Source organism: Chelon labrosus (assembly GCF_963514085.1).
Source record: "Chelon labrosus genome assembly, chromosome: 2".
NCBI lineage: Eukaryota > Metazoa > Chordata > Actinopteri > Mugiliformes > Mugilidae > Chelon > Chelon labrosus.
The window spans coordinates 19095518-19115237 of NC_140338.1; the positions used below are offsets into that span (position 1 = coordinate 19095518).

The window sequence follows — 19720 nt, forward strand, 5'->3', positions numbered from 1 at the left end:
GAGAAAATCCAGACATCTTCGGCAGCTCACTGGATGACAGGAATCTTTTCTTCAAAAAGTTCTTCAGATGGACAGTTTAATCAAGTGATTAAAAAAAAAAAAAAGGAACCCGTTTATTAGAAAATATTTAAAGCCGTTAGAACTGAACTAATAATAACTGAATCATTTCAGAGATTAGCTATTAAGTAAATTGTTTAGGTGTGTCTTTGTACCTGTTTCCCCATCTTGACATGTGGATGTGGCGGATTTGCTAATAAGTGCAATTTCCCAACAGTGCAGTATGCAAATGAGAGCAATTCCACTCCTGTAACTGTATATAAGAAAAGCTCAACCTTCAGAGAAACATTCCCACAATCCTCTTGACTATCTGCAAGACAGTCAGCTGAATTTGTGAAGACTTGACGGTAACTATAAAAATGATTTTGTAGTGTGAGTGTGTCATTGTGTGTTCTGCATGATGTTGTTGGACTGGTAATGGTTTTGCTGATATTTTAGACTCATATTCATCTAAATTATTTTTGTTTGTTTGACTAGTGTGATCACTGCAACCATGCTGAAGGTAGCTTTTGTGCTCGGATGCCTCTTGAGCCTCACTCTGGCCAGTCCTGTAAGTTTAACAGTGTTGTGACTCTGAAAATGTATCTTGTACGGTAAAATCCCAACAACACATTTACAGCCTCTGTTTTCTTACAGCTTGAACAGGCGGCCAAACGAGTTGCACGCTCCAGTTCTGACTCTGATTCCAATGAGGTGAGTACATAGTACATTGTTTGTCTTCCAGATTTAAACATCCAACACACCTGGCTCCCTGTTATCCCTGTTATTATCACATTGCTAGAGAATCATTCACTGTGTTGTGTACGCTAAACATTTTGGATTATCTTGCAGGTCACCAACCTTTTCAATGGTAACCTTCTTCAGGATCAGTTGCTCCAGTTGCTTATTGCCCTCATTCAGCTACAAACTACTACTACCACGGCTGCCACCACCACCGTAGCTCCTAATGGAAAGTAAAATCTGATGGAAATGTGTGCTGAATGACTCTGAGAACAGACAATTACATGTAAACAAGTAAACATGTCAATCAAAATCTCATTGTTCTCTGCACTATGTTCTAAATAAACTTTTGAAATGGAAAATATGTGGACTATGTATGTTTGTTTTTCTTAAAAGTAATATATATATGAGAAACATAATGTGTTTCATTGTATGATGACTGGTAGACAAATGAATGAATGAGACCTTGTGTAAATCAGAAATGAAGAACACTTGATTTATGGGAAGATTTATTAACACAAGATCCATCAGAACCCAGAAAGCTGTGGGAGTTACGCACAGTGCCCAGGTATTTATGGAGCTTTCAAAATGTAGAGAATTTTAACATGGTAAAAAAAAAAAAACACAAACAAAAACAGTAGTGGTGAAATCACAATTACAAGGTATAAACTAAAAGCTACACTTACAAAACATGTTATCAAAGTTGAACTGTACTTTAGACAGACCTCCAATTCCGTAATACAAAATTAGTCTCTCACATCCACATATGAAACCAAACTCATTCCCAAAATATCCTGAAAACCTCAAACACATCTAGTTGTGTATGATTTTACATACACAACTGAAATACTCTCACACATACTGGAAAAATGAACACGGGTGAAAACAATTTGTAAATTTCACATATAAATATGAAACCTATACACTATACTAAAAAAAAAAAAATGTAAATACTTAGATTACAAATGTGGGGCTTTTACTTAGGTTATACTATATAAAATATAGTATAATCTGTGAAGGAGTTGTGTTTCATACGCAAGAAGCTAATTCCGAATAATGTCCCTAACGTCCTGGCATAAAAACGGCATAGTTCATTTAAAGGTGACATCAGATGCCTATTTCCACAAGTTAATATGTTTCTTTCATGACTTGATGGAATCTCTCTTACATGCTTTGGTTAAAAATGATTGTGTTAAACAGGGCCCCCATTCACCAGGTCAAACACAGCCCTTTTCACAGCGAGCTATTTTGCATTAGAGCACTAAATACCAAAATATGTTAACGGAGATTCTTACACAAAGACAAAGTAACACTGAACCAGATACAGACAAAGGGCTAAATGGGTTAGCCTACTGTTCCACCGTATAGCACACACGGCAAACAGAAAATTTTCTAAAATATAAATGAAACCAACACGGTTAACATACATACTAACCTGCAGACACGCTGAAAATGTATGTTAGCCAAATTACCGCAGCATGTTTAACACAGCCTTAGCATGCTAACTTAGCCCTGTGGTTAGTGTTAAAAGAACTAGTTCAAAGCTCAGTTCACACAGATAAAAGTGAACTAATTCAAGTTCATAGTTCACATTTTGTAATTTTGAACTAAATTCATGGACTCCAAAATAAACAGTTCACATTCATTTTTGTTCATTTTCTGTAAGCTACTAAACTCATGTATGAATATTAGCATCAACTGCTCTGGTTATAAGCTACCACCTCTGATGGTGGTGTTTGCTTGAGTTATCAAAAGAAACACAAATCCAGACCCTTTGACAGCTGACTGGATGGCAGGAAGTTTAAAGGACCAGTGTGTCGGACTTAGGGGATCTATTGCCAAAAATTAAATATAGTATTTATAATTATGTGTTCACTACAATGCATTTCTGTTACCTTAGAATGAGCCTTTCATATCTAGAGCGACAATACAAGGGATAAAGTATCCTAGAACAGACAACTCAAACACTGGTTCTACACAGTTTTAGGTTAACCTGCTAGCCACGGTCTACATGACATCATTAAAAAGCACATCTCAGGCACTTTTAAGATTTGTATGACACACAAAATGTTTTGGTAAAAGGTAAAAACACCTAATACGTACTTGTAGCATGTGGCATCCCTTACTCTGTTAGACAATACACGGCTGCCCGGGTAGATTCTCCTACATGCTTGTAAATAAAAGGGTGACAGAGCGAGGTGACAGTTGCAGTCTCCAACCAAACCTCACTGCTAGATGCCATTAAATCTAGCTTTTTCTTTTGTTGCCATATTTTACATTTATCAACCTTAATTTATTTTTATAAGCTTATTGCACATTCTCTGCAGCTTTAAAGCCCAAATGAACATCTTCTACTGCTGGAAAGAGTCTTGTAATGTTTAGTTGATTAACATTTAGTGCCTCATAGTATTTAATCAAGCCTTTTGTGTGCACATGTCGACTGTGAGTACCATGTTCTAGGTTTTCCTCTTTTCTTTGCTTTCAAATTTAACATAGGTTTGCATGTTTCTATGGTACTTTCGGGTTTGATAAATAGCAAATAATGAGAATGTGTTCAACATTTGAAAGTGAATCAGAATATCTGAGACACTTGATTATAGACAAATCAAATTAAAGTGAACATAAACAGGTGGTACATATCACATCGTTCACTTGTCTCAGATAATTGCCTTCTGTAAATGTTTCCACACCTTGAAATGAGGAGGTGGAAGATTTCCTAATACTTGTAATTTCCCAACAGTGCAGTATGTTAATGAGATTAATCTACTCTGGTTACTGTATAAAAGAAAAGCCCCACATTTGGAGCAACATCACCATAACCCACCTGGCTATCTGCGAGACAGTTTGCTGAAGTTGTGAAGACCTGACAGTAAATATGACATTCTTTAGTAGTCTCTGTGTTTTCAGCATGCTGTTGTTGGGATGGTGATTTTACTTTTGTTTAAGACTCATATTCATTTGAAGTATTTTTGTTTCAGATCCCTGAAACCATGCTGAAGGTCGTAGTTCTGCTTGCGTGTCTGATGAGCCTTGCTCTGGCTAATCCTGTAAGTTTAACAGTTTCAATATCTGTGTGAGTGTCCTTGTTTTGTAATTTCCAATCAACCTACTTTTCTTTTTCTTACAGGGTGACTCTGCACATAAACGAGTTGCACGCTCTCACTCCCGTGGGGTGAGTGCCTTGTTTGTCCAGACATGCCTAGATTTCAACATTCAACACTTCTGACCGCCCTCTGTCATATTTCAACTACAGTTCTGTACTGTATATGTGACCATAAATGTTTCTCTTGCAGGGCAACCGTCTTTCTCACAACGGTCATCGCCACCATCATCATCCACCTCCTTTTGTGAATCGACAGTTGCTCCAGTTGCTTCTTACCCTCCTCCAGCAAGCTGCTGCTACAACCACCACTACAGCTACAACTACTACGCCAGCAGCAACCACCCCTGCACCAGCTACTAATACTATTGGAAAGTGAAATCTGAAAATGAGATAAGGAACAAAACTGCTTTGAAATGATTTGTGTTTCCTCATTATTTTAGTTCTAAGCAAACATGTCAATCCAAATATACTTGTTCTCTGCAGTATCTCCTAAATAAATCAGAAATGGAAAATATGTGGAGTATCTGTCATTGTTTTTCTTGAAAAACATATATAAACCTTATATAATATGAAATTTTTGACAGACCAACAAATGAATTCCAAGGTCTCCCTTGTGCCTCCAAAACAATTGTGACTCATCAGACATGGGCCTTCTGTGGGTGTCCTGTGGTGTCTGGTAACAGAGTGGGGGCCTTTGGGTCTTATGGGTTGAGGGGAGGGGTCTCTGTGGATCATCCCATAGATACTTGATCACTTTGGGATCTAATGAATTTGGAGGTCAGGTCAACACCTTGTGCTGTTCAGCATGTTTTTTTTTGTTTTGTTGTTCCTAAACCGTTTTTGTGTGTGTGTGTCTATGTCAGGCTGCATGCAGCTGGGGATAGCTGCTGCCATCAAGGAGTATAAAACTTGTGTGTCCTTTTTCATATTATAAATGTGGAAAAGGTAACAGTGACATTTTCAAGATGATGAAAACTGATAAGATGGCAATGAGAAAACCAGAGAGAGAGGTTGTCAAGAGGCTAGTAGTGACATTAAAGAAGCCGTAGCTCTTTCTGGTTGCTCTCCAAATGTGATAACTCTCTTTATTATTAAACTGTCTGGGTTATGAAGTAGGGTGGTAGGATGCACAATTTTTCTTTCTAATAAAAAACACATCCAAGCCTTTCTAAAAATACATACCCAGTCTCCCAAAACTATGTGGAAAACAGTGGTCTGATGAGACTAAGAGGACTCTGTGTCCAAAATGGTAAAAGGAATGCTTGGTGTAAACTCAACACAGCACACCAGCAAAAAAACACTGTACCCACAGTGAAGGATGGTGACCGCGGTGTCCTGTTAAGGTGATGCTTTTCTGCAGCTTGAACTGGGGCTTTAGTGAAGGTAGAAGGTCGTGTGTCTTCGTGCACCAGTACATTTTGGCACTGAACCTTCTGGTGTCTCCTAAAAAGATAAAAAATGAAGAAAATGTTCTTGTTATTTAGAATTACAATAATCCACAGCACACATCCAAATCAACAAAAGAATAGCTTCAGCAATGAAAGATGAAGCCAGAGCCCAGACCTGGCATGAATAGAAAATCTATGGGAGGACAGATATGAAACATTTTCACAAAGAGGGGAGGGAAAATACTCCCAAGTCAAAATTTGCCAAGCTGATTGACTCTTATCCAAACCGACTTTCTGTGATTCAGCTACATATTATAGTTTTTATCACATCACAAAATTCTGCTGTTCTATCAGGATGTATAGACTCCACTGTATTTTTCTTGACTAGTGAGGCCTTGAGTCTAGATTGTAATTGTAACAGCTGAAAAGATAGATGAAGATGGTGGGTCGTACAAGTCCTTGAGTTGCCATTGTTGCCTACAGTTATTTTGCTGTCAGCTTGTTCGTGTTCACGTCACTCCAAGTCTTTATTCCAAAGTTTGCTGTAGTGGGTTGTTTATTGGTATAGTAGCCTGAGCTTACGCACACAGAGCGTGGGTCTGGGAAGGTAAGCCGACTCAGAACACTGGCAGTGTACCACATTTATACAGAGCAGCAAAAAGAAAGGGAGGGATGGTGTGGAGATGCTGCTGTGAACAAAGGATATGGTTTAATAGGTAAATGGCAAGATCCTGTAGAGTCTACACGGAGACAAAAGGCCATGGGACTCCAGGTCTGGCATACAGGTGATGATAGCAAAAGGTAACAAGATGAAAGGGCTAAAATTCTAGGGGGACAGCCCAGACATTACTTTTCTTATTTACTGAAGTCACATGTGGATGTGTCCCTCTGGACAATAGAAAGAGTGTAACAAAGCATGTTTATTCTTCATCAGACTGATGGGAATGATGAGCTTGCATTGGTATTACTCAACACAACATACCAGGACATGATGTTAAAGATGAGTGCAGAAGAGGTAGATACAGACAAGGAGGGTAAGAGGCCACATAAGCTACGGTCAAACCAGACGAAAACATGGTCAACGTGCTGACAGTAGGGAAGGCTGGTGGTATCCCACAGGCAAGCAACCTGGGACATGTCTCCATCTGCATACTTTATGAGTGACTAGTCAGGGCTGTTAAACCTGACCCCATTAGTCTGTATGGTGAAATGCAGGTGGTTTCAAACACCCCACGTTGTTTTGTTATTTTCCTGATTAACTGTCTTCTGATCATTGCTGTGTTGCAGGTGAGATGCAACAATAAATCCCTTCTGAATGAGGCTAAGCTGGGTGGAGTGAATATTCTTATAGACACGTCCTGCCCATTGTCAATGTAGTGTAGACTACAATACTTAATACCATCCTGCTCATGCATTTACACAATCCAAACATCTAAACGGCCTAAAACCTTTGCAGAGCCCTGTGGCATGCCGTTCAGGAAGTTATTTGAGGGACAGAGATCGTTTCTTCTGAAATCTGAATTGTTTGCTCTCAGTTTTAAAAGACAACACAAATTATGTTTATAATTAAAAACACAGCTCAAACCTGTGTCTGCACCGTTATGCTAGGCTATGCACGCGTTGTAATCTGTCCACACACGACACTAGAAGATTAAACTGACACTAAATCAGCCATGCATTTCAGAAAATAAGATTTGGTTCCTACAAACACACGGGAATTAGAGAAGATTCATATATCAGAACTAAGGAAATATATTACGTCTTTACTCTCTTTGTACAACACCGTCACTTTAGGACCAACAATCTATCCTTAAACCATTTATACCATGACTGATTACAAAGCCATGACATGATCAGATATATATCAAGTAGTAAGTTATATATTGCTACTGTAATCCAAATGAAAGCAATAAAGAACCTTGAAAATGTAAATTTTGTCTTGGTCTTTAATTTACGAGTGTCTAAAACAGTCTCAGTGACTAATACAAACAGCGAATATCTCATTCAAGCATGATTATTGGTGTTTTATGTGGATATTCAATATAATGAATAATACAGAAATCCACGGTAGCCTATCATTTCCTCACAAAGAGACACACATTTTATGCCACCATGAGGAAAAGTGGTTCTTCAGAAACCACTGGAATAAGTGGTATCGACGGATGTACCCATAATCAGTGAACAGAAACTTAAAACTCATAATTCAGATTTTACCCACAACAAAGAGTGACAGCTCATTATTCCACAAACTTTGACTTGAGCACAACCTCCAGAAATTATGGTGCAAAAATAGCACTGTGTAATTAAATGCGTCACATCATATCTTTGGCATCTTTCATTAAAAAGTAAGCGCTGTGAGTCTTTGCAAAACTTGGCTGTGTATCAAGATTGTAAAGGAAAAAAAATATAAAATTATCATATGTAAGACATTACCACAATGTGATCACACTCTTAATACATATAAGTTTCTTACTGTTGTAATCCAAATGATAAATAAACCTAATTTTTTTCATGGTCCTCAATTTCTAATTTCTAAAATATTTAGAGGCTATATTATTTTAGAAGCAAGCAGGAGAAAAATATGAATTATACAGTGGCGCAGTTTTGATGTAATGTACAAGCTCTTATATGACATTAAGACAGTTTAAACAAAGTCATAAATTAAAAAAAATAAATGGTCATAGAAGTCACATTTTTGGTTTTCTATGACCGATCACCATGTGGCGCAGAGTAAAATAACCGTATATCACCACAGAACAGCTGCCACACAGGTGAAAACTGCTATAACCATGCCACTGCACGTTTAATTGATATAATTTTAAATATGTAAACATATACTGTACCATATACTGCATATCAAAAAGTCCTTGCAAAGAGACAAAGAGACAAAGAGACATGTCACGACGCCAGAAGCAAAACTGGTTCCTTTGAATAGAAACGGTGTGGGCAGTGGCATGAACAACCATACATATTATCAGTGAACAGAAAGAGGCACATTACAATTCAGATTTTAGCCGCAAAGAGAAAAAAGAGAGAGAGGGACAGAGACAGAGGAAACAATGATATGTAATTGCAAACAATTTGACTGAAGCGCGATGTCTAGAAAATCCAGAGGAAAAGCGACACCCTCTAATTACGAGTGTCGTTGGAATCTTTCATTTAAAATCAAGCCGTGTTTGGTGTCCGCAAGAGTGCAGTGTATCGTCATTGTAAAGACAACAGGAATCTTAGGTTGATCATCACATGGATGACCTTTGACGATCACATGCACACCTTCGGTCGGGTTAGACCCACAGATTGAGTGATGTGTGGAGGACTGATCAGTGAGTTCATGCAGACAGTTGTGAATGCATAGGAGATGGGGAATGAGTTACAAATAAATGTTGGGACACTTGTTGTGTGTATGGTATGTGATGATATTGTTACATCGCAACTCAGATGTGAGTCTGACTCTGTGAAGCTTCTGTAAATGAGTTTGCACTTCTTTTTTTTTTGCTTCTTGTGGGAATACAGTTGTCACCAGACTGGATTTCCTCAGGTGAAGCACATATACACATTATCAGTGAACAGAAAAGGAAAATGTACAATTTTGCCCGCACAAAAAAAAAGAAGAGAGAAAACACACCATTGCATGTTTGACTGGAACACGATCCATTGAAAATATGGTGCAAAGAAAGAGCACCCTCTAATTAAACGTGGCACACCATATCTTTGGAGTCTTTAATTTAAAAACCAAGCTATACGAGTTTGTCCAAAGCTTCTCTGTGCATCACCAATACACAACCAAGCTAGAAGTTCACATTGTGTAGTTGTGATCACCACGTAGCACGCAGGGGACAATACCACCACAAAGAAGATGTTAAAGTTGGCTTCCACCACAAATAACATCTCCACCGCTGGACACGGATATGAATGTATACATAAAGATATAGAGTTAGGGTGATATATGTTGACACAATGTTTGTTATTTTAGATGTTCACCAATACATATTTACATCACAGTTACCATGTTAAAGTGCAGTGCAGACACTCTGCTTTAATTTGAACGTATAGACATCTCAGCGTGGAGGAATGGTTTATGGTTTTCAACTCTCTTGACTCAAAAAAGCTGTTTCATGGAACGACGTGGACTATTCACGTGTTATTTCTTTATCAGTTATTCTGATTAAAGGTCTGGAGTTAATTCCAAGTGAGGCATTTGCATTTGAAAGATGTTGCATGCGGTCAGAGGAGTTCTCGATGCAATTAAAAAAATCCATCCTGCGGCTACATATAAAATAAAAAAATAGGTTTATTACATTCTGGGGGGGAAAAAAACATGACATAAAAAGACATCCATAGGAGACAACAGTGGTGGAGGATCCTGTTATGATAAGTTAAGTTAGCACCCTGGGAAGGAGGCGTATCCCTATCCATGTCGACCACAAAGAGAAGACTTTATTCCGGTGAGTGAATACAGATGAGGCAAACAGCATATAAAAAAAACTACAGCAATAAGAAAGAAGGAAAAAAAATGTAGGCAGAAAGCCTGGAAAGGATCATACATCACACAACCTGTGGGATCTATGATCAAGCATGCTGTGTATTAATGATGTGACAGAAGACAGAAGCAGCTCGATGAGGTGTGTTCAGCCAAATGAGCCAAATATGACCGGACCTTGTTTCACAGAAACGACAGTGACCCAAATTGTAATTTGCAAGCAAATCTGAAGGTAAGTAAAATATCAATATTCTGCAGTGGTTGAGTCGGTCACATGATCTTAACTCGATCAATCGTGTATTTCACCTGCTAACAGCAAAACCATTTTACACTTCACACGGTCATTGCATATAGTGGAAGATCTTGAAAAAGGATTTTGGAAAAAGTATCAGAAATTTAACAGAATCAACATTCTATTCAGGGCTAGGTTACCATGTCTAATTACACATACATCTTTTCCTTTAATTAGGCCTATATAGGGGCATCTAACCTCTCCTCGCCAGTTTGGCGCAGTTCTCAAACCCCTCCACCCCAACTCTCTCTGGTCTTTCTTCTACTTTACAATCTCATTGCAGGAACGGGGGGGGCACAGAGCCGAAGCTTCCAGAGGTATGTCCCCACCCTGAATCTCACCCCTGGGTTCCTCCATCCAAACATCAGAGGGCCACCATCGAACTCTGCTTCTTCCTTCATCCCATCCCCTCGTCCCCTTCATCCCATTTCCTACCTTCCCCTCCCCTTAACCTGGTTAACATAAACTTCTTTGTATATACTGAGTTGTGGTCTTGTTAGAGAAGCTCATATTAATACTATACAACAATCAGGCATAACATTATGACCACCTTCCTAATATTGTGTAGGTTTACCTTGTGCCTCCAAAACAGTTGTGACCCATCAGAGAATGGACATGGTCCTTCTGAGGGTGTCCTGTGGTGTCTGGCAACAGGATGTTATTAGTGGGGGGCCTTTGCGTCCTATGGGTTGAGGGGAGGGGCCTCTGTGGATCATCCCACAGATACTTGATCAGTTTAGGCTCTAGTGAAACAGGATGTTTGGTAGCCATTGGGTCCTATGCCGGCATTTAGAGTGAAAATTGTTGCACTCTTGCTCTAGTCATGATACTGATGAGAAGCACTCCAACGAGGGGGTCAGTGTTTAGGTCAGACGCAGTTATGCAAATCACATGTTTTATGAATTTGAACTGACAGACATCAGAGTTGGAGAATTAAAATATTTCTTGTTTTGGTCCGTACAGTATCATCTCCTTTTGACCAACAACCTACTCACGAACCAGCTGAACTAGATCACTCAGTGGCTCCACCTCCCGAATTTGTTCAGGCCTCGGCTACAACTCCAAAACCATGATGTGATCAATAAATAACCTACTGGTGTCATCCAAACGAAAGCAATAAAGAACCTTTAAAACGCAACAGATTTTTCTTTTGTGGTCTAAAATACTTCGGATATTTCCTTTCCTTTCCCTTTTCCTTATTTTTTGTATCAACAAATGGGGGATGTTTTCCGACTGCAAACCTTTACACTTTATTATAAAAGTTAAAAGGTCCATAATAAAAAAGCAGTAGAAGACATGCTTTGGTATTCTATAACTGTGATCACCATGTACCACAAGGAAAACAGTATCTAGCATTACAATCCTACTATAGTAAAATAAAAGTACTGTAAAAGTGATTATAAAACATAAATGTCAATATACGGATACTGTAAACGAATCGGTCACAAAGGTAACAATGCAAGTGTGTCTCAGAGGTGAAATTTTAATGAGCAGAAAAATATATCACGTTATACCGGATGTTTGACCTTTGTGGTTGTTTTTAGAGTGGATTTAATGAATCTGCTTCCAACCTGTAAGTCACGTATGTACTCCATATCTCTCAGGAGACGTTACTCCTACAGTCTCTTGAAGGTATAGAGCAAAAAACAGCACCCAGTAATTAAGAGTGTCCCACCAGAACTTTGGGAATCTGAAATTAAGCTGTGCTGTATGAGTTTATGGAAAGCTTAGTTGAGTCATGATTGTAAAGACAGTTGCAAATCTAGTTTTATGATCACGTCAGACCTTCAGTGACTCCTGCGTCAACTGAACATATTGCGTGTCGGGAAACTACACATCATAAAACCTGTGATCACGCTGTCATCTATTTATGAGCTGCTTGTTAGTGATGTGTTGAGCTGAAAAGTATATACTCAGAGCAACATGTTACAGTGGATGTTTGACTTGTGTGGTTTTGTTTGAGTTGATCAAATCACAGATTTAACACCAGAAATGTTAATCCTATTGAGAAGCTGACAAGAATAGCCTTCATACATAAAATCTGCAAGGAAATGATAATGCTCCATTGCTTCACTGTCAGTGAAAGGTTATAGTTTTTCATCATCAGTGACAAAAATAAGTGAATACACATAATAACACATTGTTTGACCGGAACACAATCCCTAGAAAATATAGTTTAAAAACAACGCCCTGTGATTAAGTGTGGTAAAAACCATATATTTGGAATCTTTCATTTAAGATTACCAAACACGTTGCGTGTCACAAAACCACACATTATAAAAACCTATTTGCCACTGAGCTCTCTTTATGAACTGCTTGTCAGCGGCGTGTTGATCAGATTACTTTTAGTGCTTTGGGGCATGCTCAGTATATTCTGTTGATGTTGTTCTGGAGGAATGTAAGAGCTACTGTTACATTGTTGAGGGTGCAGCCTGCGGGTCTTTGGAAACGTAATGTCACTCAAGATATTATAAAAGTTAAAAACAGTCAAGAAACCAATGAAAGCTGAAAACACACAATGCACAGTGACAGCACCACTGAACCAGTTTACTGTGAAGAATGCAGCCTGGATGGTGTCGAGCTGTAAAAAGTCTCTACAACTTCAGCCACAGATCCTCTGCTTTAATATTTCAGTACGAGATTTATGTTTACCTCTTCTTTCTCTTCATAGAAAACCTTTGCAATTCTCTAAAGTGTCACATATAAAATCTCTGGAAGGTGCTTGTGAATGGGTGTTAAATTTAATGACTGCTACAGAGGAAATAAAAAGAAGTCCACCTTTCGCAAACAAGATGATTACAGCGTGTGGAAAGGATTGAGCAAGTATTGTTTTTGCAGGTGGAAATAAAGCTCCGGGCGATACATAGCTACAGCCGTTTCGCAACTGCAAAGCCTCTCAGCAACATATCAATCATCCACGAGGGCAGATAATTAAAATCAACTTCTAAATGCATCTATAATGTGTCATATTGCGCTAATGGTGTGAATTTTAGTATAATTATATAGCCTTCAAATAAATGGATTAAGTGTTCTGTTGTTTGTGTGTGTGAGAGATCAGCTGTACAAATTGGGCTGTGAGATAATACCTAAATCCATCGGGATTATAAACGGGATGTGGACCTTTAATGTTACAGCAACACCCGTCTTTGTCTGGTAATGAAATTGCGCTCACGCCTGTTTTGGTTTTGTCTCCAGAGGCTGCCATGACAGCGACCACATCTGAGATGAAGTAACACCTTTAAAGTGCCAGAGCAATGTGGACGCGGTGAGGCTGTTTAAAAGCTAACGGACTACCAGGAGGGAACATCTTGACGGTAGAGTACATGAGTTTAATATTTCATGCCTTATTAAGCCGTTTGTATGTCCTGCACTGTCGAGGGATTTGAATTGTAGTTGCAAGATGAAGGTTTTTCTTCTGCTGGTTTTCGGCTTGATCAACTACTCTGTAGCTGTAAGTACAAAAAAAAAAAAAAATAGAAAATAGTCCAGTTTTTGTTAAATCTTCATGTCTTGTAAGCACTTCTCTTGTGTTTCTTTGTGTGTTTTTGCAGCGCTGTCATCATCATCATGGCCGTCGCTCTGACAGTGATGAGGTAAGAACGAATTCTCATCACTATAGCAGTGAGTCTGACAGTGATGAGGTAAGAATCTAATCATTCCCTAATTATTTGTACACACGATAGAGCAGGAGTTCATGAAATGCAAAGTAATTTGTTCTTTAAGTTATTTTAAACTATCGTTCCTTTGCTGCAGAGACATCATCTGGGGTTTCGACCCAAACCTTACTGGCCTTCATTCCCTATCTGGCCTCTGTTTCCTGGTCTGTGGCCAAGACCACCAACTACCACCACCACCACCACCACCACCACAACAGCAACAACAACGCCCCAGTCCACCGAGGCACGAGGAGACAGCGGCTGACGTGCACTGATGTGAGAACGAGACGAGCAGCTCTGAAGAGCATTTTCCAGCGACGCAACAAAGAAATGTATGCTGCACTTTTATACAATTAGTTGATTGTGTGTTTATTTTTATGCTGAAGCATTTCATTGGCTACGAGTTTGCATATTTCCACATTCAGTATTGGTTTTGGAGACGCTCCACTTCCCCATGTGTGTTTTATTTTTTTTCAATCAGCATACCACAGATATATAAAATATAAAACATGTGTGGTACGATTCGGAACGTAAAAAACTGTGCACTTAGTCAGCACGCAATGATGAATTTTGTCGGAGGTCGGCCTTGCAGACAGCGGTGGGAGGGTGCTGACGATGCGCCTGTGTAATATCCACTCACCATCCGCGGATCAACACAGTTTAAGAAAGGGATGAGTGTTAAGCTGGTAATACCAGACTACGTGCTTTACCACTGAAGTCTGTAGCGCAGCGCTGTATTTTTATTTTTTTTATTATTATTATTTTATCTTGACGGATAGTTTTAATTTGTTGCACTGCACTGCTGTTGCTCTGATGTATAGACACATTTTTCTTAATCAGGTAGCCTAGTGTATCTTTGATGGGGTGTGTGTTTAGTAAAACAGTGAATGTAATTGAATTTCCATTTTCCTTGCACTGAATGAGGACTTTTACATGTTTTCAAATTTTTATTTGATGGCTTATGGTTTAAAAAATAATAAACTTTTGATTTAACTGAAGATCCTTAATTAACAATTTCATGTGTGGTTAAATTAACTTTTCATGGATCATTGTGGCATATTTCTGTTGTAGACACAAACGTAGACACATTGGAAACGTGCTTCGAGGCAGCTAATATTGTAAAATGACAGAGAGGTCGGGGTGTGTTGCCGCAAATAAAGTAATTAAATGAAAAATGCAATTACACAAAGCAATAATGTGGGCGCCTTTCAGAAGACTTATGTAAGGTCTCCTTACATAAAACAGCAATGCATAAGACATAAGAATAAAACATACAATATATATCAGGTTGTCTCTCTCAAGTTTATTTTTTTTTTGTCTTGTCACATCAGACTTTTGTCTTACGCTAAGCTGCCTCTGATTTGAGGACACATATCTGATCATTACTGTGACCATTCATTCTGTAAAATACTGCTGACTGCCTTGTCAGGTACATCCGATCATCTGGTTCCCTCCTGTTGGGAAGAACTGTATTTTAAATTTTACGTCATGTCAAACATTTGGACCACCCCCCAATGATTGCATACGTTGCCGTATCAAACGTGAGAGTGTACAATTATATTTCTTTTAATCCCATCTAAATACTGAATATTAGTGATTTGGTTTCTTTTACAACCAAAGGTGTGTGTTAAACTGGAACTTCTGTTTTTTACAACCTGGACGTTATTTCTGGCATAAAATATGATCGTTTACTCACCCATATAGCTTCTGTGTAATTTGTATTCTTTCAGGAGATATCCATGTAGTGGGAGTGACTGGGGCACCGAAACGCAGCCTCGAAATAATGCATTATCTGCCGCGAAACTAATTAATTTCACCAATACTTTGTTATCGTACGCTGCTAGTTTTTGCAACATGGCTGAATATTTTTCTGATTCTGAAGTTGTGGACGAATCATAGTAGTAGCAAATTACAGGTAAAAAAGCTGACCGTCGCGGGTACGCGCGGCACTTAGAGATGACATCATAGGTCAATCTACAGACCCCAGATGATGATAACAGGTAACTCCGGACGCAACGGGAAATAGCACTAGCGTACAAAAACAAAATATTGGTGAAATGAACAAGTGTCGCGGCAGATCATGCGTTATTTAGAGGCTGCGTTCCGGTGCCCCAGTCACTCCCACTATATGGATATACGCAGATCTTAATATCTCCCGAAAGACTACAAATTACACAAAATTTATATGGGTGAGTAAACGATTGCATGTTATACCAGAAATAAGGTCCAGGTTGTAAAAAATAGTAGTTCCCCTTTAAGTAGCTGTGGATAAGGACTGTATGCACTGTTGGTATTTTCCTGACACGGCATCAGGAGACAGTAGCTCAAGAAGCACATTTTTAATATTTAACTGAGTTATTGGTGAAGAAAAAAAATAGAAAACTTGTGAAATATCTGACATCTGGGATGGAGATATGTTATGCTATGCAGACAGATGTTTTATGCACCGGCAATATATTAAATTTATTTGTTTGTTTGCCAATAGCCCCCCTGGTGGACTGCATGCACTCTCTGACTGGGTAGACCTGTACATGTTTAGTATCACACTGATACATAGCATCACTACATCTTTAACCAAATACTCAAATATAATAAAGATACATTTCATTCAGTAACTGTGCTTTATACTTTTGGATCAGCTGCAGTATTTTCTGCACGTCACACATATTTGGCTGGACCATAATTACCCCAGAGAGACACTGACACATCAGCCGCACCCACAGGTGCCCTGAGTAAAAGGAAAACCTCGAGTACTGAGCACCTCTGTGTTTGTTCATTCATTTCTATAGACATTACAGCATTATAATTGGAGGACAACATGCATTTCATGCTGTTCAGTAGGTTTTTCTTTGGTTCCCACCTCATTGCTTCATTCACAGAAGATGATTAGGTTGAATTTGTCTGGTTCTCCCTGCAATGTGATTGGTTGTTTCACTCGGTGGGAAACGCATAAGTCAATGCTCCCGTCCATGGAGTTTCAGTGAATTTGCTCTCAGTGATCTTCTGGCACCGTTTTCATTGATCCTTGTGGAAAGCAACTCAAAACCATATAGATTTAGTTTGGATATGATCGTCATAATCCTCCTGTCATGTTTCTCCGTAATGGCATCTGCAGTACCAGTAAGTAGATTCAAAGTGATGAAGACAAGTTAATTTTTCTTTAATAGAGCATTATGTGAGAGACGCCGTGGCTCTGATATGCTGAAGATTTTTTCTACTTTTTAGGTAACTCCACACACCCTTCCTCTCTTGCGGTCGCAAGGAGGAGCCACTCAGAGGGATCAGCCTGTTGAGGCCGCAAATCAGGAACTGGCAGCTCAGACGCCGGCCCCTCTTCTTCCCGGTGCGGAGCAACCACAGCTGGGGGTTCCGCAGCAGCCGGATCCTCAGAGGAACCAACAGCTCAATCCTTCACTGCAGCAATACGCCTGGTTTCCACAAGGGGGCAGTCCGCTGATCTTCCCCCTGCAGCCTAGCATTCATGGAGCCCAGCCTGTTAACCAGCTGACACTCCCACAGCAGCCTCTGGTAGGATGTGAAGAGAGACAAACAACATGAAGAAATAATAGATTAGATTTAATTTGATTGTCATTGTAGCACAGGTACATACTCAACGAAGTTTCAGTTTGGCATCTAACCAGAAGTGCAAATAGCAACAAGTGCAAATAACCCAATCCTTTTTTTCTTTATATAGTCAAAGAAATACATGGATCCCATAGAGTCTCCAGTGAATTTGTTGTGTTTTGTTGCCTATTTCAGGTTTTTCCACCTTATGGATACTTCCCTCTGTTCTCATCCCCCTATAGGGATCAGCTGGTAAGATATTATAAGGAAACATACTGTCTATGTGCCTGGGGCAGGTCACACACACTGCAGAGCATTGTATGCACTCCACTATGTTGTACTCTAGACTCTAAAATATTTTCCATCTGTAACTTTAATGAGCTTGAGTGATTCCATCTTGGGGGGTCTTGAAAATATTTTTGCTCCGACAGATTTTCTGTTGTCTTTTACATGAGCTGTCAACGCGTGCTGTATAAAACTGAAACCACCTGAAACTCTTTCATAAGAGAAAGTGTTTTGGAAATAAATCCATATTTTGGCATCATAAAATGGCTGATTTATGACCCTGAGATGGAAATGCATGCGCTGTTTTGTCTTGCAAAGTGCTTTTACGTGCTATGGCAGACTAACTGTGAGGCTTCACAAATCTGACTGGCTGTAATCTGAAGTTTTACACTCAACGTTTGATCCTCACTGACTAGAGTTGAAAATAACCATGCAAAACTTGTTTGCCCTACCAGATCTCCCCTTATGGATTTCCAACGATTCTTCAGTCGCCTCAGCCGCAAACGCCGGCGCATCAAATCCCGAACAGTCCAGTGTTACCCGCAGAAAATGCGGCAAGAGCACCGGCTCCTTCTGGACATACTCCTCAGCCTTTGCAGCAACAACAGGTGACTCTGCCGTTTATGTAATAAATTGGATGAATTGCACTTCGAATTACGTTAATCAGACTAATTCATTCTTACCCACAGAGTCCCCAGATTGTATACATGCTACAGCAACCTATGGCGAGTACACAATACTTTCTGTACACGTATACACTGGTTTTCTTTTTATTTCACAATTCTCTTTCTGAGATTTTGACATGTGCTGTCATTCTTCACTAGAATCCTGCACTTGGCGCCCTCAGCTCGGAGGAACTCGAGGTAATACAGCCAAGATTAATATCTGCCTCTCTGCACGTCCAAACAATCTGTTTAGCGAACTCGGTGATCCCACGGTTGGGATCCAATTGTTCCCCCTCCTTTGCCTCTCACAGCATGTTGCCTCTCCTCTGTTTCAGATGGCTGCTAAGATGAGCCAGCTGGGTGTGTACATACCAAATGTGCTCCCAAACCTGCCTGCAGGAGCCGTTCAGCCTCAGAGCCAGGCCACCGGACTCACGAACCCAGTACAGCGGGGCGTGGCGCCGACCGTGGGGACCTCAGCAGCTGGAATCCAACAGATACGGAGGCCGACTTGCTCTGGATCACAGCTGAACGCTAACCGTGACCCTGCGGGTTTGGAGGCGGTCACCAGCCAAAAAGCTGTTCAACCCAAACTCCAACTCACACAGGGAAACCTTGGCTAAGATGGAAGCTTTCCAGGAGAGATAATCCATAACATGAGAGAAAACTAAAAACATTTAGACCAGTAATTTCTCACTGAAGCACATTACTAACCATGCATATTTTATTTCATTGATCATCTTTTTTCTTAAATAAAAATATATAATAAAAAGGAAACCATAACAGATCGAACCTGGACTGTTTCATCTCGTGTAATCATTCTGTCATTTTGTCCTTTTCTTTCATGACAATAGTTTAAATTCAGAGCCTTCATCACGATGCTTTTGGTCTCTTGGGAGCGCTGCAATCAAGTTAGGAAGAGAAAACCTGAAATATCTGCACCTTTTAAGTTGATATCAGCGAACAGCTATCGACCCACGCCAAGCAGACATGGAATAAGAGTAGCTTTCATGCGCGGGCCAATTCACTGATTTAGATGTGAACCTCTGCAAACTCTTGAGGGAAATATAGCTGTACTTTGTTCATTTTTCCTGGCTGGATGCTGACTTGACCTGCGTGGAATTTGGCAGTAGGTTTTGAGAGCTTTTGTTGCTGAAAATGCTGCCTGTTGTTTATGAAAGCGAACTGTGAGAACAGCAAGTGAATAAAAACAATGAGTGGAGAGCCACTGACAATGCTGCGGGAAATGTGACAATTATCTGTGCATTCATTATTGCAAAGAAGTTCTTACAATTAAATTGGATTTAAAAAATGTGTACACTGAAAAATGATGTTGTTTACAGTGTCTTTGACTTCCAGTGAGCACCTGATTTTCTCAGGTTTCTCAAAGGAAACACAATGAAAACTCCCCTTTATAGGGCATTGTCTTTTATTGGTCTTAAAATCTTAACTATACCTACCTCGAGTCAGAATTACAGTTACACTCAGCTCAAATGCTGTGAATGGCACT

At 39.6% G+C, this 19720-nt stretch overlaps 1 protein-coding gene and 1 long non-coding RNA gene across 5 annotated transcripts; both read left to right on the plus strand.

Annotated features, from left to right (window-relative positions):
• Positions 1-3340: 3340 nt before the first annotated feature.
• On the plus strand, positions 3341-4321 carry LOC311495286. The gene is made up of 3 exons (XR_014699319.1): positions 3341-3824; positions 3905-3949; positions 4071-4321. It is a non-coding gene; the product is annotated as an uncharacterized lncRNA (long non-coding RNA).
• An 8726-nt stretch (positions 4322-13047) lies between these two features.
• Positions 13048-19278, plus strand: ambn (ameloblastin). 4 transcript variants are annotated; one of them, XM_084572292.1, is made up of 9 exons: positions 13048-13491; positions 13592-13633; positions 13794-16816; positions 16922-17224; positions 17456-17512; positions 18001-18153; positions 18235-18270; positions 18370-18408; positions 18546-19278. In XM_084572292.1, the coding sequence occupies exons 3-9, from the start codon at positions 16763-16765 to the stop codon at positions 18831-18833; spliced, it is 930 nt and encodes a 309-aa protein (XP_084428418.1). In that variant the 5' UTR covers positions 13048-13491; positions 13592-13633; positions 13794-16762; the 3' UTR covers positions 18834-19278. The 4 variants fall into 4 exon arrangements, with proteins under 4 accessions (XP_084428418.1, XP_084428419.1, XP_084428417.1 ...); XM_084572293.1 differs by having other exon boundaries at positions 13048-13681; XM_084572291.1 differs by having other exon boundaries at positions 13592-16816.
• Positions 19279-19720: the final 442 nt, after the last annotated feature.

Coding starts and splice junctions, on each gene's coding strand:
- ambn (XM_084572294.1), top strand. CDS start 16,763: ATGATCGTCATAATCCTCCTGTCATGTTTCTCCGTAATGGCATCTGCA. Junction 16,817..16,921: donor TAATGGCATCTGCAGTACCA/GTAAGTAGATTC, acceptor TCTACTTTTTAG/GTAACTCCACACACCCTTCC. Junction 17,513..18,000: donor CCCCCTATAGGGATCAGCTG/GTAAGATATTAT, acceptor TTGCCCTACCAG/ATCTCCCCTTATGGATTTCC.